This window comes from Anopheles nili, chromosome X, assembly GCF_943737925.1.
Source record: "Anopheles nili chromosome X, idAnoNiliSN_F5_01, whole genome shotgun sequence".
In the NCBI taxonomy this organism is placed as follows: domain Eukaryota; kingdom Metazoa; phylum Arthropoda; class Insecta; order Diptera; family Culicidae; genus Anopheles; species Anopheles nili.
In genome coordinates, this window is record NC_071293.1 from 10947244 (window position 1) to 10970243 (window position 23000).

The 23000-nt window shown below is 52.3% G+C and overlaps 2 protein-coding genes across 2 annotated transcripts; both read left to right on the forward strand.

Annotated features, from left to right (window-relative positions):
* The first annotated feature begins 2399 nt into the window (after positions 1-2399).
* LOC128728962 (microtubule-associated protein futsch) lies at positions 2400-14793 on the forward strand. The gene is made up of 7 exons (XM_053822613.1): positions 2400-2499; positions 5975-6351; positions 6430-6577; positions 6648-7096; positions 7178-13678; positions 13793-14601; positions 14694-14793. The coding sequence occupies exons 1-7, from the start codon at positions 2400-2402 to the stop codon at positions 14791-14793; spliced, it is 8484 nt and encodes a 2827-aa protein (XP_053678588.1).
* Positions 14794-18990: 4197 nt separating this feature from the next.
* On the forward strand, positions 18991-21154 carry LOC128729336 (coiled-coil-helix-coiled-coil-helix domain-containing protein 10, mitochondrial). The gene is made up of 3 exons (XM_053823009.1): positions 18991-19155; positions 20138-20306; positions 20385-21154. Exons 1-3 carry the CDS (start codon positions 19109-19111, stop codon positions 20622-20624), a joined length of 456 nt encoding a protein of 151 aa, XP_053678984.1. The 5' UTR covers positions 18991-19108; the 3' UTR covers positions 20625-21154.
* Positions 21155-23000: the final 1846 nt, after the last annotated feature.

A 23000-nucleotide genomic window follows, 5' to 3' on the forward strand; every position in this document is an offset into this window, starting at 1 on the left:
GGCCGGATGTCGAACCGATCGATCGGAATTCACCTGATTAATTAAATTCGCTCCGGTGCTCATCGGTGGACGCGAGATGCTCGTACCGTTATTACCGAAGTTTCGTGGAGCTGTCAAGCACAAGCGCCTGACAGAACGTGGAACCGCAGAGAATGACAGAGAACGAAGTACAACGCCGCAGCAGCAGCAACAACAACACGTCAAAAAAAACAACAACACTGAAATAACAAAATAATCATTCCGGCCATAACGAGAATCATCAAGAGGATATTACCACTTTAGCTGCGAACTGTTCGGTGGGCCTCTTCAACCATTCGCTACCCATCCGCAAGGTTTGTTCGAACTCTTGGGAAGGTGTTCGGAAACTGGTGACGCACGCGAAGTTCGAAGTCCGTGCACGGGGTAAATGGGGGGCATTTTTTCTTCCCCCCTCCTCCCCCCCTTTTTTTTAATTCACTCTACCCGCTCTTCACTTCAGCTCCGGCTTCTCGGATGGGCGATTTTTGGCGTCCATTTTGGCGGAAGAACGACGTGCCAGGGTGGCTTATCCACCTGAACCTTACCTGGGCCAGTTCCCATCAGCGCTCTCGTCGATTTCAATTTCCGCACCATTCGGTGGCGTCAATCAACACCCAACAAGCGAGAGAGTGAGAGAGAGAGATGCGTTGAAACAGAACTACCGAGCCGTCTGGAGAGGTGGGTCATTGGCTTTGGTTCCACTCTGGCAGCTCACCGCAATCGAAGCCCTTGACAAAATCCTGCTCCCATGCCCTGCCTGCTGATCTGATCTGATCGCAATAAGGGTGGAGTGATCCGTCTTGCGGTGTAGTAAGCGTGTACGGTGTGATGGGAAGAGCTCCCACCAATACTCACTCGCGCAGCTCCAGCAACACTGGCGTTCCAATTAACCCACCTCCGCGGGCGCTCAGGTGAGGCTGCTGAAGTACGAGACACAGATACCGCATTCGGTGTTCCGATCGTGGCGAAAATGAGCCTCCCTCCTTTTCCTGCTTCTCCTCCAATATCACCTCACCAAACGCCTCGCATTCCCACCGGAACAGGCTCGCAACGGGTCCCGTGGAAAGTGCCGTTAAACGACGAGTATTTAGTTACCGGTGCGGACCTGGTCAGGGTAGAGCTGCCTGGGCGGGGGGGGGGGGATGGGAATCCATGGCTGGATGTCCTGACATCCCGCGGAAGCCCCTCTCCCCCCCGCTCTGTCAGGTGACAGGGCGAGAATTTTCGCACGCGTCCCTGACCACCTTCAGATGACTGCGTAGAAACCATCCGTTTCCCTAGGGAAGGAGGATCTAACGGAGCTCAGCTCAGCAGGAGGGCGTAATAGGGGTTGTTCTTGAGGCACACCAACAGGAAACGCCGGACTGTTTGGTCGGGTTCTGTGCCCCTCCCATTGGGGTCTATTGCGGGTTGCGGGCGTGCAGGCGTAATTAGCGTAATCAAATAATCGCTCCAAACTCGCCAGCTCATCGCCAGCTGCGGGCTCTAATAAGCGTGCGCGTGTGTTTGTGTGTGCATTCCTCAGACGCTCCAGAGGTCCAGCAAGGTAGCGTTTTGGAAGGCGTACACACATTTGGCGTGCGCGACTTTCACCCCAGCACACGAGCCTCGGCGCCTTGTCCGCTTCCCGAACCTGTTTTTACCGTTCACATAGCCCCACGTTCTACATCGCAGCCTCGCAAATACCCATCGGTGACATGGATTGCTTGGACAAGTCAGCGGGTCTTGCGCGAACTACTTGCAATACACTTGCGAGGACTCTCCCCCCCCCCCCTCCCCGGGACCTGGATTACGCGGTGTTCTCCATCGCCCTAGTTAGGCGCACTCGTGCGTTATTTAATTGCGAAAACATGCTCCAACCGGAATGTGAACCACCAACCCAAGATGGCGTCGTGGGGTCTTGGGACAAACGCGGGACCTGGATGCACTGGGTGGACGTCTTCTTGCGGTGAATTCGATTTCGATGCCACCAAAACGCAAAAAAGCGTTGAGGGGGAGGTCTGATTTTGGGTTCGAGAGTTGTTCTGGTTTGTTTTTTTTTTTTTTTAATGTTACTCCCTCCTTCTCGCTGGCTTCTTTGCATTTCGCCAAACTGCCAGGCGTTAGCACCATTACAGAGAAAGTGGCATCGTTTGCTCAGGGGAAGGAGAAGCTCGGAACACCTGGTGGAGGGGGTGATTGTTTCAAACAGGGTGTGCTACTTTTCCTCCGGTTCCTCGGGCTCGGGATTTTCCGTACACGTCCGAAACCGATCGCGACCTACACAGCTTACTCACTCTCTCTTGTTTTTCTCTCTCTCACTCTCTCTTTCTTTCCCCCGCACAGGTCGTAGCAGTAAAAGCGATCCCACGGCAACCAGGCATAACAGCCCCACGCTAAGGATGATTATCAGGAGTTCGAGCCTGTTCGGGCTCGACTACCACATGATGGCGGTATTAGTGATAGCGATAGCATTAGTGCTCGTACCGGCGGCCCACAGCGGTAAGTAGCTAATATTCCTTTATCCAGCTATTGCAACCCTCTTGCGCTTTAGAACCGCTAATTTGCCACTGATCGGCACGTCGCAGGTGTTCAGACGTGCGGATCATAAATTAGCCCCTTTACTCCCGTTGGTTAGGTCACGATCGGGTGTTTTATTGTCTAGTGAGTGAAAAACCACAGCGAGAAGGGATAATTTTGCACAAACCGCGCGGGAATCGCAGGGATCTCTTCTTCCCAAAACTCTTCCATCTAAGCCCTGTCAGAATCAGCGCGTGTCAGCAGCCCCGATGACAAATGGCAGCTGGGTTGGATGAGATCGCACGCACGGGTTTCGAGTTATCTCCCTTGCAGGCGTTCATCCCGTTTAGGGTTGACTGCGAGTGTGTGTTTACCCTGCCGTCGAGATGCTGAGTGTGGGGCAGTAGCTCGAGCGAGATAGCGACACATTTCTAACGGTATCCGGGGCCAAGAACTGACCGGCACTCGCATACAAACGCCCGACGAAGCCGCCTAATCACATCGATACCCGAGATGAGCCGAGCTGCAAAAGTCGCACCTTCGCCTTCTCGCTCATGTAGCTCACGACCCGCGTCCTGACGCGGGATTCGAACCCAGATGTTGGCCGCGTGCCGAACAACGCATCCGCAGTGTGTGACAAATAGGTCCCCGAGCGGTACACGTCACCGGCCCAAATCCCACAGTCAATTAAAATTATCAAATCTTCATCTCTCGCTTCCGGCTCAAGAACGTTGCTGAGGGTGTGCTTGCGCGAATCGATTTTCGGTCCCTCGCTTCAGGATCAGGATCTGTGCGCCTGTACCCTCTATCCACTGTCATGGAGTTTCCCTACCCCCCATCCACCCTCCTCCAACTTCTTAATTAACCCGACCCTCCCCCGGATGAAGGCGACGTCTCATAAACGTACATATAGATTAACTCATCACACGCCATTCGACCGCACGGGGCTTTGCCGGATGGACCAAACGTGCGTGTGGTGACAGTTTTTTTTTTTGAGGAGGGGGAAAACCCTTCGGTTAACGGCATATTTGGGCGATCGAACCCCACAGCCCACTTACCTGCCCATGGCTAAAGCCGCAAAGGGTCAGACAGCCCCTGAAGTCAGTGATGTCGATGCCCTTTGCCGAACAAGACGAATGTGCGTACGGTAAACACACACACACACACACACACACATGTGTGTCTGGGGTCGGGATGGGTGGGTGACACGCACCAGGCAGTGGACTGATGACTGCAGTGGACAAACATCCCGCACATGTCACGTCGCCGGGCGTAAGAGCGAGAAGACACCGAAAAGGCATCGAAAAGGCATCGAAAAAAATGCCCTCCCAGCAGTGGATTCGTTCCCGTGCGAGGTTTCCGTACTTTCTCCCGTTCTACACCGGAGCCTCGGTATATGCACACAGACACGTGATGTTTTTTTCTGCTTTCTTTTGTTTTCTTCTCCCCCGACTTGTGCCCGAGGAAGCCACCGAGAGCCGGGCGTTCGGTTCATCGGTTCTCGATCGAACCCAACGTTGGCCTGCAGGCGATGCTGGCAGATGTGCGACACGAAAACGGACGTGGCAGGTTAATTATCGAGATAAATCATTTTGCTCTCCGTCTCGCAGCAGCACTACCTCGCGGCTAGTCCTTTCTCGCTCCGGTGCGTGATGACATTAGCTGTGCGATCTGTCAAATTTAATGCAATTTGTGCTATCTCGGGCCGTGTTCGCTTTGGTACTGTTTCGTACTTCGCTCCACGAACCGCTTGGGTGGTGGGTGTGGGGAGAAGCAGCTGTGGGATTTGTTGTTTTAAATTCCACTCTGCGACGGACCACAAAATTGACCTACTTGAAAAATCGGGGTTCTAGCTCCGGGGGGGGGATTCATGAATTATAAATCACACCCGCCAGCCGGTTCTCATAAAAAAATCATCCACCTCGCAAACACCACGCGCCGAAACCGGGCTGGAAGTGCTCACACACACACAAGGCAAAGAATAAAGTACCAAGCCGAGCCGGTGTTGCGAAGGGACGTCTAAAACCGTCCCAACCGGTGAAGGGGTCAACCAAATATCGATAAGCCGGGAAGGTGGCAAGTGGCAAGGAATCGCCTTAATTAGTTCCGCAACCCTAGCGCAGGGTGCGTTCGACCCTTCGGTATGGGGATGAACCGCACCCGAAGAAACCCCTCTGGAACGTGCCCAACGAGTAGACGGAGGCGATGTGCAGCCTCCAAGATGCTGTGCGAAAACAATGGCCCCGGTACGTGCGTTTTCTACCCTCATCGTATTTTTTTTTGTTTTCTTCTTTCTTGTTTTGCTTTGGGTGTGAGGGAGGTTTTGGAAAAATGGTCCTCCGCACCGTAACGAGATTGCGCATTAATATTTATGAACCTCCTGAGGAGGGGAGAGGTTCCGTCGCGTGGATGTTTGCTCGATTTTTCGCGACAATCAGGGGGAAAGAAAGTGTGCAAGCAAAACGTCGCCCTGATTTCGGGACGCAGATTTCACGATGCCCACGCTGACACCGTGCGTTGACGCTGAGCAAGGACGCGCTGTCGGAAGCGGCGTATCGGAAATATTGGCTGTTCGAGAGATAACCCGATTAGCGCTTGTTCGACATGCGAACACTTGCGACCTGCCGGGCGTGGAGATTGATTGCGGTGACAAGTGCTGGTTGGCTGCCGGAAACCCTTAACGATAGGGATTACCGGCGTTTCTCTCTCTCTCGCGCGCGCGCGTCCGTGCTGTTTTTTTTTCCGGGAAGGTAACGAACCAACCAAGGCAATCTTTTGGGCCACAGCCTTGCTTTGTTTTGCATGAGATCGCAACATTCGGGGCCCGCCAGGAAGCGCGACCTGGCAGATCGGAGATTGGATTGGATATCAACACGCGTTTAATTGTGGCGAGTTGCGACGCCATTGTTGCCGCAGTCGAATGCACCCTTCAGGGCAGGTTCTCAGGCCTTCGTTTGTGTTGGGTGCCACGACTCAACCGAAGGCTCGCAGGTGCCCATTGTTTGTGTGGAGCACGGAGCAAAAGCCGGGCTCTACATGTTCGATGACGGCAGGCTGTCGATGTTGATGGGTTTCGGAGTTGGCGGAGCCTGAACGTTGGGATGGTTGGGCGATTGTTTCAGGGTGTGTGCGTTTTTTCCCGCGATTATTTTCGGCACTCTCAATCATCATAAGTTAGCGGTGTCATGGTTGACTCTTCCTGCGGATGTGAGCTCGAACGGTTTCTCCCACGCGGGAATGCGAGCCTTTCGTAGCATTTGCCACCATTTTGTTTGTGCGAGCGGGGACAGTTAAAGCAACCCAGGAAGCAGCCTTTCAGCCAGGGCAACAAACGAGTCGTAATTTTTGACAGCTCATAAGAAGCTACTTAGCAGAAGCTGTTAATTTACGCTCCATCACAAATAACACCGACCTCTGTACGACCGCCATTTTGTTTTTTTTATTTCATCTCCCTCAGCCCCAATGTACGAGAGTGATCAGACCGAGCTGGAAAACTACGGCGAATCGACCGGCTGCTACTACAACTACAACCACTACGGCGAAGGCGATCGCATCATGACGAACGAACCGTGCCTCAACTGCACCTGTCACGATCGCATGCTGATGTGTTACCTGCGCGTCTGCCCGTTCACGAAGGCGATCGGGCAGGACTGCACCATCGAGAAGCGAGAGGACCAGTGCTGTCCGGTGATCACCTGCCCGGAGGTGGAAGTACAGCTGGTTGACCACCAGACTACGGCAAGTCCGTCGATGGGCGCTTCCTCGACGGAGGTTGGAGCGTTGGATCAGTACGGTTGTTCGATTAGCGGTCGGTTCTACCCGGAGGGAGCTCAAGTAAGTCTACCGGTGTAACGCCTCACGGTTTTATGCGTCGCTAACATCGCATGGTGGCGACCTTCTTTGCTTTTGCAGGTGCCATCAAATCCACAGAAGCCGTGCGAGTTGTGCTACTGCATCCGCAACATGACCACCTGTGTAATGCAGGAGTGTACGCTGCACATCGACGGTTGCCAGCCGATCTACAACAAGGGTGTCTGCTGTCCAGTGAGATACGATTGCGGTAGGTGTTCAGGTACAGGTTCACTTTTTTGCACAGGTGTTTCATATGTTCTCTCGGGTGAATTTCACAGATCACGATAGGGATTCAACGCCGTTGTTGGATGACGAGAGCACCACCACGGTGCGTCCGACACCTGGGTTCATCCTGACGACCACCGTCTTGCCCTCAATATCCACGGACTGCACGCACAACGGTGAGACGTACGCAGATGGTGCGCTTATCATGACGGAGAAACCATGTGAACATTGCTACTGCATGCGTGGAGACATCGTGTGTGCCGTGCAGGAATGTGGAACGCCACTAGAGAACGAGGGTAAGAATTGTACTGCTCTACCACCAGCTGCAGGTCAGTGCTGCCCGGATAAGTATATCTGTGACGGTGGAGCTGCCTCTATGCATACAACGACTGCTGCTAGTGTGCCAACACCTGCCGCTGATGACGCAACGGAGGAGCAGGACGAACAAGAAAAGCAGGATGAGCAAGAAAAGCTTGATGAGCAAGAAAAGCTTGATGAGCAAGTAAAGCAAGACGAAGAGCAGAAGCAGGACGAGCAACAGAAGCAAGATGAGCAACAAAAGCAAGACGAACAGGTGAAACAGGACGAACAGGAAGCGGAACCGGTAGCAACTGCGACCCAACCGAGCCTGGAGAGCTCCACCACGCCACAGAAGGAGCATGATGGTGGTTTGGATCAAAAGATCGACGATGATGAAGATGAAGATGATAAGCAGCAGCACGTCGTACCGCAGCTGGATGACGATAGCGCGGAAGATGATGAAGTCCCGGAGACGGCTGAAGACGTACGTCCGTTGACGACGGCTCGACCAGACCTGGATGATGAAGTCGAGAGTGATCACATCCCTGGACACGTTGGACCGCACGAACACGAGGACGATACGCAGAAGGAGACCGGAACGACGCTGGCTGCGAATGAACCAGCTCCTCTGACGACAGTGAGACCTGCGATGTCGCAGACCACTTTGGGAGACTCGCTAGAGCAAAGTGAGGCCACTACTGAGCATGTGCGGGAGGATGAGTCCAGCAGCGATGTAACCGTAGCACCAACTCGAGATGTCGAGCAAGACTCAGGTGAACCACTGCAGGAACAAGACGATGTCGAAGAAGTCGCAATGGCAGCTGCCACCACGAAGGCCAGCTTTGATAAGGCCGACATGATCGAGTCGACAACGGTTGCTGATGAGGAGGTCAGTGAGCCGCAGCCTACAACGACACGTCCTATGCTAGAACCAATTGGGAGTGCAGATGAAAAGGAAAATGAAATCGGAGACCATCACGAAGATACAAGCGAGTCGGATCAAACTGAACCCGCTCGGGACGATGTGCCGGAGACTCAAGATGAGCAGACTGAGGAGGATGACGAACAGGAGCCCAGCGCAACCACAGCCGCACCTGAGCAGGAGCAGGATTCCGGTGAGCCAGAAACGCACACCTATCTGCCACCAGGTAGTGCAGCGGTACCGGAACAGACTAAACCAGAGATGAGCTCAGACAAGAAAGAGGCTGCGAACAAGGCTGATGATCAACCACCAGCCCCTGTGGAGCAGGACTTCGTTGAGTTGCCTCCGGCGGTCGTCGTCACGGAGTTGCCACCAGTCCCGACCTCATCAGATGAGCTGTTCACGACGGAACAGACACCGGAACCACCGAAGGATGAGATTCTGCCGAACATGCCATTGGAGGCTGACTCGCACGTGCTGCCGGACGCGATGACGACTGAGCACACGCCAGCGTTTGGTGATCGTAAGGAAGATGAGGGTCAACAGCAGCTGGAAGACGATCGGGAACAGGACGCTCAAAATGTTCCGGTGAAGGCTGGTATGGATGAGCCGGTTGAGATGAACACCGTGATTCCGCTGGAGATGGACGGCCAGAAGGTGCAGCCTGTGGATAGCGAACCGAGCAAGCAAGATGATCACGAGCATGATCAGGTGCCTGAGCATGACCCGCTGGATCACACTGACGATGAAGACGATGACACGCAGAGTGGTGAGGTTCAAGAACACGTAACACCGGCACGTGAGGACACACGACCGGCAGTACCATCGGACGACGAACAGAGCGAGGTGGATGAAAGCCCGGATAAGCTGTTCCCGGAGTCGATCCCTGGCGAAGGTGATTGTCTGGTGGATGGTGTGACGTTTAGCAATGGTGCTAGTGTACCTCCAAGTGGCAAGTGTCAGGTGGCGTGCCACTGCTCGAACAGCATCGTACACTGCGAGATGGTGCGATGTGATGCGGCTCCAAGTGACGACTGTGTACCGAAGGCCACTCTGCCAGGTGAATGCTGCCCGAGCTTCAGCTGTCCGAAGCAACCTCCAGCGACGCTACGCCCAACGGCCGAATCGACAGAGGCGTCGACTGAGAGTGAATCCACAAGTGAAGAGGAGCAGCAGTCGGCGGACGTGAGCGAATCGGATGTGGCGGACAGTGATGTCTCAGTTGGTTCGTCAGAAGCGCCAACAACGGCAACGGCTGACTCGCAGTCTACCTCAACGGATGAGGAACAAGATGAGGATGATGAAGCGAGCAAGCCTTCGGAGGCCGAGAGTGACAGCTGGGATGTGGATGACGACGCGTTCAAGCCACTGCGCCCGACAAAGCAACCGAATTTGGAGGAAATGCACATCAACTTCTTCGGTGGCAATCGCCCAACAACGGCGAGCTATCCGGATCCGATCATCTTGAGCACGGCAGGTACGACGCTTGCACCGGAACCGACAACCACCAAGGCTGAGTATGGACAGGAGGCAGCGTACACGACTACCAAGCCAGAGTACGGACAGGAAGCAGCGTACACGACTACGAAGCCAGAGTACGGACAGGAAGCAGCGTACACGACGACACCTGCTGTGGCTGTCACTTCGAAGGGTGAAACCGACAAGGAGGATGAGAAGGAAACTGTTGGATCAGAATATGCCCCAGATGTTGCGGATGATGATCATAAACCAGAACCAGAGCAAGACGAACCGGTAGAGTTGACCACTGCCAAGGTATTCGAGGAGAGCTCAACGACTCTGTCGTCCAAGGGCTCGGAAGTGAGTGCTCATGATGATCTCGGCAAGCCAGAATCAGTTCCTGTTGGTGTAGAGCAGGACGAAACCGAGCAGGATGAGGAAGAAGACGACAAGGAACAGAAACTCGCCACCACTCCGGTCGTTGTCAGTGCCGATGAGCAGCAGGAAGTCACCGAGCCGTCCCGTGAGGGAACGACTGCTGGTCCGCACGCCGTTGAGAAGGATGAAGAACAAGACGCTGCTGTTCCTACTACTGTTCGTTCGGTAGAAGAAGGTGTTGGACACGAGCAGCCGCATCATGATGGCGATGAGGAACAGAATGAAATTGCTAGCACGACTGTGCGTGTCGACAAACCTACACCAGTTGCGGATGAAGAGAAGCTGCCCGCGGCAGAAGTAACAACGTCCCGTACTGAGGATGATGAGTCATCCACTGAGCGAGACGAAGCGGAACAGGTGACAGTGCAAGATACCAAGCGCAAGACAAGCATCTCAACCGAGGCTCCGACCACTGTTGCTGACCAGGATGAGGAACGTGACCAACCAGCTGCTACGACGTCGACGTCGTTCCCTGTCGAGAGTGACCATGGAGATGCGGCACAGGACGAAGAGAAGCAAACATCAGCTCCCGCGTCGATGGATGAGTCGGAACAGGCTGGCACGAGTGCTCCAACGATGCAACCAGAACATTCGAGTGGGCAGGATGAATACCAACCTGCTGCCACCACTCAAGCTACCGTTCCTGAGCGTGACGTAGAGGACGAGGACGGCCAAGCACCTGCTCAGCCCGTCTCTGCGGACGATGAAATTGAAGAGCGCCCTACCACGGACTCAGGAGTAACACAAAGTACGACGATGGTACCGAAGGCAGAAGGGGATCAAGCTCTTGGAGCTGGTGATGAGCTGATCTTCCGCGTCGACGATGAAGAAGATAAGAAGCCAATCGTGAAGCCAACGCTGGATGAGGTGACACCATCGAAGGAGGACGTGAAACCGACGCACGATGAAGTGGCACCAAGCCAGGACGAAATAAAACCGACGTTCGTCGAGACGAAGCCGTCCAAGGTAGATGAGGAGTCGGACGATGACAACCTGATCAGCCCGATTGGAGATGCCGAGCAGGATGGTGGCCTACACTTCCCGCAGGAGGATGATGAATCAGACCAGGATTTGCAGCCGATCTTCAAGCCTACTCTGGATGAGTCAGAGCAGCACGCAGCCGTTCCGCTGCCGGTGGAAATTCCGCAGGAAACGATGCCATTGGAACCAGTCGATCAGATTAAGGAGCACGATGACGCTCAACAGGGCACTACTGTCGAAAGTGAGCCAACACCGGCAGTGACGAGCGCACCAAGCACGGTTATGCCGCAGGTACCGGAGCAGGATCGTGAACAGGTCAGCCCAGCTCAGCATGAAGACGAACCAGAGAGCAACGAGATTGAAGCTGACGTCCAAGAAGTCGCTGCTCCGGCGAAGAAACCCGTCCAGGAACCGGTTCCAGTGTACGATGAGGTAGAAGAGTCGGAACAGCAGACGGTTGCGCCGAGCTCGACGACACACCGAGCTGAACCGACGACAGTTGCACAGGAGTTGGAGAGTGAAATGCAACCAACGACAGCGGCACCGATCAGTGACGATGTACCGGTGAAAGTACAGGACGAACAGAGTGAGAAGGATGAGTCAGTTGCTGAGGAGCAGCCGGCTACGACAACTCAATCTGCCGCTGCGGATGTGACTTCGGCTATGGAACAAGATCAGCAGGAGAAGGAACAAGACGAGAAGCCTGAAGAACAGCCAGCACATGAGGATGAACGACCAACGACAGCCCGTACACCAGCGGCAGATGACGCGCAGGATGAAGAGAGTAACGATCTCCCCGTTTCGACACCTGTCGCAGATAAGGCTGCCGAAGATGAACAAGCGCCGGAACTGATGCCAGAGCATGATGATGTGAAGGATGAGGATGAACAGAAACCGCTGGTTGAACATGATGGCGAAGATGACGACACGCCTGCCGCTACCACGCCTCAGGTGTTCACGCAGCCTGAAAAGCAAGATGATAGCGAAACTGACGAGCAGGTACCGGAGTCTGACGATTTGTCTGAACAGTCTCAGCAGGCGACTACACCGCGTGGTGAGGATGCCGCAGTCGAGGAGGGTGATCGCACCACTCCTGCTGCAGCTGCTGACAGCAAGCAAACACCCGCAATTGTAATGGATCGTCAAACAACGCTTGCACCAGTCCAAGACTCGGCAGAGAGCGATGATGATGAAAGTGATGAGCAGAAGCCGGCCGTGGATGATGCGACTCACACTGATAGCGAAGAGGACGAGCAGGAAGATACGGAACCTCAAGCCGTAACGACTGTTAAAGTTCCAGTAGCCCACGCTGCTGCCGATGATTCAGATGAGTCGATGCAAGCTGCTGACGAAACCGCCTCGCCTGTGCCAACTACGGCAGCTCCGTTCGAACAACAGGAGGATGATCACAAACCAGAGCATGACGACACTGAACACGACGAAGACGAACGAACTCCCACGACTAGCGCACCAGCACTGGAACAGGATGGGCAACAAGTGCAGCAGTTTGAATCGGACGACAGTGCGGCTCCAGCTGCCCCTATGGAGGATGAGGTAGAGTTTGAGCCCGAAGAGCAGTCATTCACTACGACTGGACCGAAGGTTGCCGAAGAACAGGATAAACTGTCAACTGCTGCTCCGGAACTGGATGAGCCCGAGAAGGACGAGTCTGAGAAGGACGAGCCTGAGAAGGACGAGTCTGAGAAGGACGAGTCTGAAAAGGACGACTCTGAAAAGGAGCACTTGAAACCTGAAGCTGACAAAGAAGAGGAATCTCATGACGATGTTCAGATGACTACCGTTGCCTCGGAAGCCAGTGCTGACGACTCGCACAAAGAACAACCGGCCACCTCTGAAGCGGATCAACCAGAAGTGGATGATGAACTTCCTTCGACCACATTCGAAACCCCAGTCAGAACGGGAGCTGAAGAGTCTGCGGACGATATGGCACCAGCTGAAGAGAAGCCAGCCGAAGAGAAGCCATTTGACAAGAAGCCATTCGACGAGGACGTTTATGAGGATGTGAGCACAGTTGCGGCACCGATGGCAACGCATGATGAATCAGGAAAACCCGAAGCAGATTCTCACGACGACGAACCTACCGCGCAAGAACCTTCAAGCACTGCAGCACCAGTTACTACTGCACCGACGGCTGACGAAGCTGTCGAGCAGGAAATGGATCAAGAAGTGAAAGTACCGGCTATGGATGCTAAACCGACCGAAGAAGAGGATCTCCAGGCACCAACAACTGTTGCTGCGGCACCAGCAGAACCAGAGCGAGACCAGGTGACGGATGGCGAGAAACCACTTCCGGCAGAAGACGAACAGGCGGGTGATCAGGTGACGACAAGTGCTCCGGAAAGCGACGACGAAAAGTTGCAGCAGCCAGTGAGCACTGACGCACCACATGTTGCTCAGGATCCTAGCAAGGACACAGCTACGTCCGAAGAAGAACAGGATGATGTAGAGCAGCCACAGACAGATGACCTGAATGCCGATGATGACTCGTCGGAGGAAGACGACTCTCCGGCCGTCCAGTTCACGACCACAGTGCCACAGAAGGCTGTCACGGTAGAGGACATCGCTGGCTCGACACCGAAGGATATGACTGCCGAGGAAGCAACACCGAAACCAGAGGTGTACACCACACAGGCACCAGCATCGGACTCGCAGGTAACTGAACAGCACACCACTGTGCGTCAGAAAGACGAAGCTGTTACAACCGAGGCATCAGCACCCTCAAGTACGGGTGCGGTACATCTGCAGCCGGAAGATAAGGTTGGCACAACGAGCGCACCGGTATCGACACAGGGTGTAGAACAGGAGCATTCGGAAGCTCCGGAGCTTTCCAGCACATCTACGGCCTCTACCACGTCCAAGACCACCGTGCAGGATGAGGAGGAACCAGCACGTGAGACGGCAAAGCCCACGGCAGCACCGGCACAACCGGACGAACAATCGCAGACCACGGTCGCACCGGTTGTTGTTGCACAGGACGAAAAGTTGGACGAGAAGTTGGATGAGAAGTTAGATGACAAACAGGACGAGAAGTTGGATGAGAAGTTGGACGATAAACAGGACGAGAAATTAGACGAGAAGCTGGACGATAAACAGGACGAGAAATTAGACGAGAAGCTGGACGACAAACAGGACGACAAGTCGACCGAGAAGCCTGTAATTCCAGCTGCCGCTGACGACGACCTGCTGCAGAAGCCGCAGGGTGCACACCACGAGGACTCCGAGGACGAAAGTGAACCGCAGACAGCCGTCAAGCCGACCTTCCCCGACGATGCCACATCGGACGGTGAGGATGACGATCAGCAGAAGGTCCAGGAACCAGTGAGCGTAAGTGACGAGACTGGTGTCTCAGCGAAGCCTGATCAGCAGCCATCACCTCAACCGGAGACGGTAGGACCTTCGTACGGAGCACCAGGACAGCACTACGATAGCGGTTACGGTCATATGCCACCACACTACCCACCATCCTCGTACGAGGACGACTACGGCGAAGAGGAAGACCCTGCCGCGTTTGGACCTGGCACCTGCCGGTACGGTGGCAAGCTGTACGTGTCGGCGCAGCAGATCCCGCGCGACGATCCGTGCGATTTCTGCTTCTGCTTCCGCAGCGACATCATCTGCCTGCAGCAGTCCTGCCCGCCACCGATCAGCGGTTGTAACGAGGAGCCAATCTCCGGCTTCTGCTGCCCGCGGTACGAGTGCCCGGTCTCGATGGCGACGGTGTTGAACGTGACGACGAGCACGACCACGACGACAACTACGCTACCGCCGCACTTCCTGTCACACGCGTACAAGGGTCATGTGCAGAAGCGTGGCTGTCAGATTCAGGGCAAGGCGTACAACGTCGGTGAAGCGGTGGCCTCTGCCTCCGGACCTTGCATGCGATGCACGTGAGTATCTCTTTCCCCTATACGTTGCTGTCATTCCGTACCCCTTCGTGAGACTTACACGAATCCCTGTTCGATGTCTTTCTCGCTTGCAGATGTGGCGGAGATGGTCAGATGCAGTGTGAGCCGAAGGCGTGCAGTCCGGAACCGATGCTGCAGCAGATGATTGCCGTGGCGGCGTCCCGACGAAGATGAGCGAGCACACCGGGCATGCGGAACCGGACAGGGCTCAAACACCACGTCCGTCGGCAGGCGCGTCCTAGCCGCTAGGAGCGAACAGCTGCAGACGGTGGCGACTCGAGCGACAGTTAGACCTAAGTATGCCTAAGTAAGCACTGAGGAGGGAGACCGACGGAGGCCCGACGGATGGGCGGTAGCGAGGCGAAGGAAGAACTTGAGGACAACCCCTCCCCCACGTACAGACAACCCCCTTCCCCATCATACGAACAAACATCCAAGTCCTTTCCACACATACTTATACACATCCAGACAAACGTACACAGAAACGCGCACGTTGCACCAGGACCAGGGCTAAGCCGTGCGTCGACGATGGTCCAGCTCTCTGTTACACTACTGATCGCACACTACCGAGCGACGAAGCGATCTCGTCAATCTGACGTCTGCTGTCAAGTGAGGTAGGCGCCATCATTTTTATTCTTCAAAAAGAAAACACGTCCTCACGGGACGCAAGAGCCCGTGCGGCCTAGCCTTGGCAGTCTGTCGAAGTTCGAATGTTACCAAGTGCAACGACCACCCACCCCTGGTTTTCCACCCAATCCTCCCCCCTTCCCCTCCCCACCCCCCAAAACACGTAGATAAGGACCCACGGGGATCGGGTGTGGAGGCGAGAGACGTCGACGCCATCACGCCCGATGATTGACCGATCGGGGCGGCGCCGGCCGCTCGACGGACGTTCACGTTCCCTCGAAGGTCGGCCAACCTTTCGGGGCGCAAGGGCCGCACACCGGTGGCCCCGACACCCCGAAGGGGCTCGCGATCGCTTGAGCATTTGGCTGCGCGGCGCCCTCTAGCGGGAAGGCTCCTTCAAGCAAACAACTTTCCCAAAACTTTCCTTTTCTTCCAAAACGCAAACCTGACACCTGTCGAAGAGCGAAAGCTCTCGACACAATTCCCACTCTCTCTCTCTCTCACACACATACACACACACACACTCACACGGCTCGTACACACGTACACTTTTAGCGGCACTAGCGCGTAACGGGCGCGCTCGGTCGTTTAAGTAGGCTAGGAGGCCATTGCGTCCTTGACAAACGTCCGACTCCTTTGGATTTCGATTTCTCCACGAACTCGCTTCCGTTCGCTTCTTTGTCTTCGTTCGTGAGGAAAGTGTGCATTTCCTTTTTCCCTGTCAGTTTATTATTTTTCTCTCTCGAAGAGTTGCCACTGGCAATCGATGGCGATTATAACAGCTATTATTAACATTATTATTAAAATTATTATTATTATTATTATGAATATCTTTTTTACTCTGTATATTTTGCCATAATTTTAAAAAAAGAATCAAAAGGACGCGATTGCCCACGTTCGAAAAAGGCGAAAAGGGAGAGAGCGTTCGACCTCGAACTCGACTCCGATTCGACTCTCTGGCGTCCGTTTGCTTGCTTGCGTCAACAGGATGGTCTGCATTCCTTCTGCGTGTAGGAACGAACAGCATCCGGCGCAAGCGAGGACTACCGAACTAAGTAATTTAGACAGAGAGATAGCAAGAGATAACGCGAAAGATACATAGCTAGAGAGAGAGAGGGAGAGAGAGCGAGAGAAAGGTAACAAGATAAAAATAGACGAGATGGAAAGTAATTTTTGTTTGTATTTTTTTTTTGTTTTCTTCTGTTTTTTGGCAATGTATTCATTACACAAAAACACACACAAAAACTAACATAATATTGATAGAGTCGATAAAACAGCACGAAAATGTGTGCGAGGTAAAGAGCGTTAAAGAAAAAAAAAGTTAAGCAAAGATGGCCGGAAATGGTGAGGAAAAGAAGACAAGTTTTAGAAAGGTAGCAAACAGAGAGAAAGATAGGAACAGAGTGAAAGAGAGACAAGGATAATGTGATGGTAGCGGAGATGGTCAAACGAAGGAGAACAGCCGAAATAGCACAGCTCGCTTGGAAAACATTGAGCAGCAGGTGTTCAACTGTCAGAACAGGTGCATCCTAGGTTTGGCAAGGTGTACTACCTCGGGCGGAGGAGTAGTAGTAGTAGTAGTAGTCGTTTCGCTTACTGCGAGTACTGCGAGTTGGTGCAACATGTTGCTCACACTCACACACAGCCACTCATGCACATGCACGCACTCACACACTGACGACATCGAAATGCACACTGTTCCATCAACCCACACCCAAACCCACCCCACACCTCATACCTCCCCACCCGTCACCCCCTCCACCCCACCGGCCACATGGGGTAAGGCAGGGCACAATATCAAAAACGCATCCAACTACCTGATACAATAAATAGAAGGAAGGAACGAAAAAAAAAACCAAGTGACAGATCCGTAGGGCACGGAAGGTGGAGCAGGCAAAGGGAAGGATCCGAGAGCTGGAGAGCTTCTGTGTGGGGGGCGCATAGCGAGAGGAAGCTCGCGAGTAGGGCAAGGCAAAGCAAGTGAAGAAGCGTGAAAAACAAGCAATCTCCATCAAGAGACCGTCAGACCTGGTGAAGCTGAACCGGAGCGACAACGTGTACGCTCGCCCGAGCTGTTTTCCTCTACCCAGGACTCCGCCGAAGGGCCAGGAGCACACTCACCCCCGCATGCACATCCACACTCACACACGCACGCACACACACACACACGCGTACCGCAGATGCCAGAAGGGCAGATGCAGGTCAGCATGAGTATTTATTATTTAATTGTGCAACACTCCAGTGTTGTGGTTGTAAATTACACGATTGCACCGACCGTGAAGGAGTAGACGGGGTGGGACGCAGGATGAGGAGTGATGGAGGCGCCCGGTTACCCGTGGTTCAACTCCCCCTCTCCCCCCCCCCCCCCCCCCCATCGCCAAGGACACCACCCTGGTGAGCCCACGCGCTTTCCCACCCCAAGTCGATCTGCACGGAAAATGGAAGCGGAAACCGAAACCGGAATGTGAAGGTGGAGGAGCAGGTGTTCCCGGTTTGGAGAGGAAAACAGCTCGTCTAAGCCGCACGCCGGGGTGGCGTGCGGTTGGCGACCGAGGGCGTCTTGCTCGGGTTCAAAACCCACTGCAACGCGCGGCGCAAGGGCCGGCTAGCCGTGGAGGTAGTATTTTTTTAATTATTATTATTATTCGATAGCGCAGAAGACGCGACCCGCCTCGCGAAGTCGTCAGCGGGTGAGCGCTCTGCGAGGAACCGGGCGAGCGGAAAAGGGGAAGAACGGTAGCAGAGGGGAGCGAGGCAGGGGGAGCAATTTAAAATTAACACGTACGCGAATGCATCGAACAGGATTTTTTTCGGCGAGGACAAACGCACCGCGGCACCGAGCGTGGGTTAGAGATGAGCGGAGAGGGTAGGCAGAGAGGACCAGGTGAGACGAGGAGACACGCGTGCGAGGTAGTAGGAGGGAGCAGGGCGAGGAGAGCCACGCCACGCTGGTGGAAAGGGAAAGCGAAAGGAAAAATAAACAGATAATTCAGGATATTTTTAAGTGTCCTTTTATACTGAAATAAAATTTTTACGTAAAAGCTACGGCGCATGATGTAATTATTTTTGGGAGCTGATGGGATGAGCGCAAGTGGGAAGGAAATGGCGAGGGGAACCTAGAAAGAACGTATTTTTTTTTGAGAAATTCAATTTGATCCAAGTCTAAGAAACATAATTGGTTGCGCGAATTTTCCGTTCTTCGTCTCTTTATCGTCATCGTTCCCGAGCTCTTAAGCGTTCCTGGTCTCTGTAAATGTTGTCTCCATCACTCCACGTGGCATAGCATACTATTGCGGTTATTGGTATCAAATGTTGTCTAAAATGGCCTGTTTTGTTGCTAAAAATACTTGTCCAGATACTTTAACTGGTTTTCTTTCTTAAAATATCCATTTCTATGCTGCAAATATAATTTCAAGCATTATTTTCTAGACCATTTTGCTTGATTGACTTATGTTTTGATGTTTAGGTTATAAATTCCATTTATAATATGAAACAAACTTCTACCTTACATAATTTTGTACGTTGGTGTAGTGCAATGTACCTTAAAATGATTTTAACGGATATTTTTCATCCCAGCCCCTATTTTTCTAGACACATTCAACTATGACATTGTTGACATTCCGTTGTCTAGCCACTTCAGCGCACGTGCTGATTTTAAACGTGCTGTCAGACTGCACAACCGCACAATTAGCTGGCTATTTAATCGCAACATTTGACAGCCACCTTCAATCGAGCGAACAACTCAGTGCGAGTCGCAAGCAAGTGAAATCGTGATTCTAGAGTGAGCGAATTTGTGCAAGTGCAAATTTCAACTTCCTATCATCAATCAAGCGCACCGCTAACTAGTAAATACAACTCCAAAATGCCACGACGAGGACGTTCCGCATCTCCGCCACCAGCTGCCCGCAGGTAGGTCCTGATTTCCGGCATTTCATCATTGAAAGTCTCCCCTCAGGCCGCAGTCTGCACCCTTTCAAGCCCTGCAGGTGCAGGAACTTGCTGGTCCCGTGTTTTCTTCCTGCTTGACCGACTGTCAAAACGCATTCCAAGCCAGCTTTGATGGGCTAAAACATCTGGAAGAAATATCGTTACGCAACAGCTCATTCTTCTCATTAGGATGATGAAATTTCTCAACCTGCCGCTGGCTTTGCGGATGAATCCCGCAACAAAGGGCGCGAGGGTGTTAATAGGTGTGCCGTTGCTCGCAAAAAGATGGCGTGATTCGTTGTTTTTCCCGAACCATTTTTTTAGCTTCTGTTGGGCAGTTGGCGAGAAAAACATCGATCTAATTCGATCGCGTGTTGCGTCAGTTAGCACACATAAAAAAGGCGCATCATCCTTTTATCCTGCCAAAGGTTGACTCACAGCGAGTGAATTGCACCACATTTCATAAGTAAACGCAACCGCAGACCGGCACCAGCTGAATTTCCATCCTCAAAAGGGGGTGGGAAAAGCGTGAAGATGACCACGGGCGTGAGCGAGATTGGTCTAGAAGTTTCCCCGTGAATCGTCGTGACAGCCCGATGACGCGTTAAGGCTCACGTTTGTTTTGATGTTGTTGTCGTTTCGTCAAGCTGACCTTTGAACGGCTGCTGCGGATTCAGGCCGAGAACCGGGTGGCAAATATGGGAATGCATTCCTTTGTACAGATATTGACTATTGAACTGTGTTTATTTTTATTATTTTATTTTTCTGCGACACACGCTAATCGTGACTGGTCACGTTTGTCGAGCTGTTGAATTGAGGCCAATAAATTAATTTTGTGTCATAGTCAGATGGTCTTTTTTCCCATTTATTTGCAATTAATTTTTCCTCTTTCTATATTTATCAGGTCAGATTTAACTTAGCATCTAATTCGTGTTTTTTTTTTCGTTTCCGGTTTCCCTTGAAGGGCCCCAATGGCGGCTGCACCCGCTCCAGCCCCAGTCCAGAAGCAACCCGTCGTCCAGCACGCCGCCCCATCCGCCGTCGCCCCACCGATGGCTGCCCCGTCCCAGGGCCCTGGTCTGATGGCGCAGATGGCCGCAACAGCCGGTGGAGTTGCTATTGGCTCGGCAGTGGTAAGTGTCCTCGCGGGACGGAAGCGAATCCTGCAAAAAAACCCTGGTTAACGCTTTCACTCTCAACACTCGTTTTAGGGCCACACGGTCGGACACGCGCTCACGGGAATGTTCAGCGGCTCCGACTCGAAGGAAGCGGCTCCGGTGGCGGCAGCCCCGCAGCAGTACGCTCCCGCTCCGGCCCCGGCCGGTGAGACGGGTGCGTGTGCCTGGGAAATGAAGCAGTTCCTGTCCTGCGCCCAAAACCAATCCGACCTGACGCTCTGCGAAGGCTTTAACGAGGCACTGCGCCAGTGCAAGATGCAGCACCACATGTAGAGACCTGTGACCGCCCTTAGCGAATATCCTAAACATTTTCCCTTCAGAACCGGGCGAAACGAAAATTAGCAGTATATTTGTTCGTATGGTGGGGTGGGAAATATATTAGTGTGCAGCTTCCAGCGGCCTTTCCCGGTGAAACTTTGCCACAGCTTCCATGTTGTGCTCGTGAAAACACCATCGGGCGAGGAACTCTTACCACCTAGGGTCCGTAGGATAGCTGTATAGTTTTATTTGTGAATAAAAAAGAACCCACCCCCGAATCGTAGCGGTTTGCAACATCAATAGTGACAAATACGAAAACCTTATTAGTTAATGATTTACGTATATGTGCGAATGGCCTGGAATTCAGGGTTTACCTAAAAAGGACGAACACGTGGTGCAGCTACCATCAAACTGGGCAGGCGCACATCGTTTGTTCCGCTTAGAACCTCACGAATTGCGCTCTAGCACCGGTAAATGAACTGGAAACAGTTCGCAAGTGACGTTACTGTTAGTCGAAATAAAGCTTAAGTTTATCTGTATGACAGAGAACCCCGTGGTATTACTGGCTTGCGATTCGACATTTCTTTGTGTCACGTTATCTGTTTGCTTCTACGCTTCTTTCGGAATTAACAGCGACATCTTACCATATCTCGCCTTTAGTGAGGCTTCTTTTCCCTGTACGCCACCAATTACGACATAAAACACTAGAGACATTTTTACTACATTTTATTATTTCCATTTTGCGTTTTTTAAAATACAAACATTCCATTTACAGCACTTTCCTGCTCTATTTTATGTTTTTTGCGCATTACTACCACACTTTCTCCGCTTCTGCTATTAATTTCATTCGCATTTCACCTGATGGGGGTAAATCTCTTTCTGACGCAAACACACATCAATACATCGAAACATGTACCTTTACATATATACATCGATGCATCTATACATAGAGTATGTACATTTGGTTCCGTTTAAAGGGGGAGAAGAAGGAGCCCTTTACTGCGTAGCTCTTTCTAGGAATCAGTTTTTTACACACACACACGCACACGCACAAATATTATCGCATAATCGTAGCCCTAGAAGCCGGTGCCTCGATCTCGCCTCTTGCAGTTGTGCGTTGGCAGGACACGCACGTGCGATTCACTTAACTTTACAGTAGCTCGTCAACCGTCCGATCGAAAAAGGGTGCCTTTCTCCGTTATCTTATTTGTCGCACAGGAAGCGTACAGGTTCCAGTCACATTTGATCAATTTAAAAAATATATATATTCATATATGTGTGTATATAAAATTCAAACCGACGCCCTACCTAACCGCCCAACGCTAGCTCTCCCTTAATCTCTTTTATCTAAAGCACGGGCTATGAGAAGCAAATCATACCAAACATTCCTGTAAACCCGTTGTAAAAAACGCATGATCTGGGAGTGGAGGGCTACTGAGCGATACCGTGTGCTATTGGGCATTTTTTTGTTTTATTCGCAACTGTAAACATCAACGGTTCTGAACTATGAATTATGCGCAATGAATATCATGTATCCGTTCGTGACTAAGCGTAACGGGTATCAAGGCTGAGAGGTTTGATGAGTCAAATATTCGCGACCTGTTAGTTTTGTTTCGTGTTCCTGTGTTCAGTCGAAATATATATATTTATATAAATATTTTGGCAAATAACTTTCCACTTTAAACGCCACGCTTCGTCCTAAACATATTAATTTCTGCTAGAAAGTCAAATACTTCAATGCTACCCGGCTCCACTGGAGTGATTGCATCAGTAAGAAAGTATCGCGCTGCTAGGAACCCTTCGAACGCTGAAGGGTTCTAGTAACTTGTAGTCGCCTTTTTCCTATCTTCGCCAACGGTAGAATGAAAACGTCAGTGGGATGGCCCTTTTTCAGCTAGCTCGTCATTTGGCTGAGTTCCTATCTTGAACGTCCTACAAGTAGTCGCTGCTTCTGAGCACTTCTATACCAGGGTTCGTATCCGGCTAATATCGTTCTTTCTCAGTATCTCGCACCTCCGCTACGTCTAGGGCGCTCCTATGCTTCTGCGGTAAACTAACAAGCTGATCGAGAATCGGCCACCGAAAGCCTTTCACATTTGCGTGCCATTGTTCTTAAGCTATCAGTGATAAAGCCTCATCCGCTGTAGAGGGGAAAGCTAACTCGTAAGCACTAGAACACATATATCCGTCGATTACACCCAACCTGTGGTTTGATCCGGTTTTCATCGAATGAGGGGGCGTTATTGGTTAACATTTAGCAACATATATCCCCTGTTAGCAGGATAACACGAGCAGTACATGGGAGTCCTTTTAGAACATCCTGTGTCACAAACATCCTATCACACCCACACTATTGCATTAACTCACTAGCTCTTCTTTTTCAAACGATAC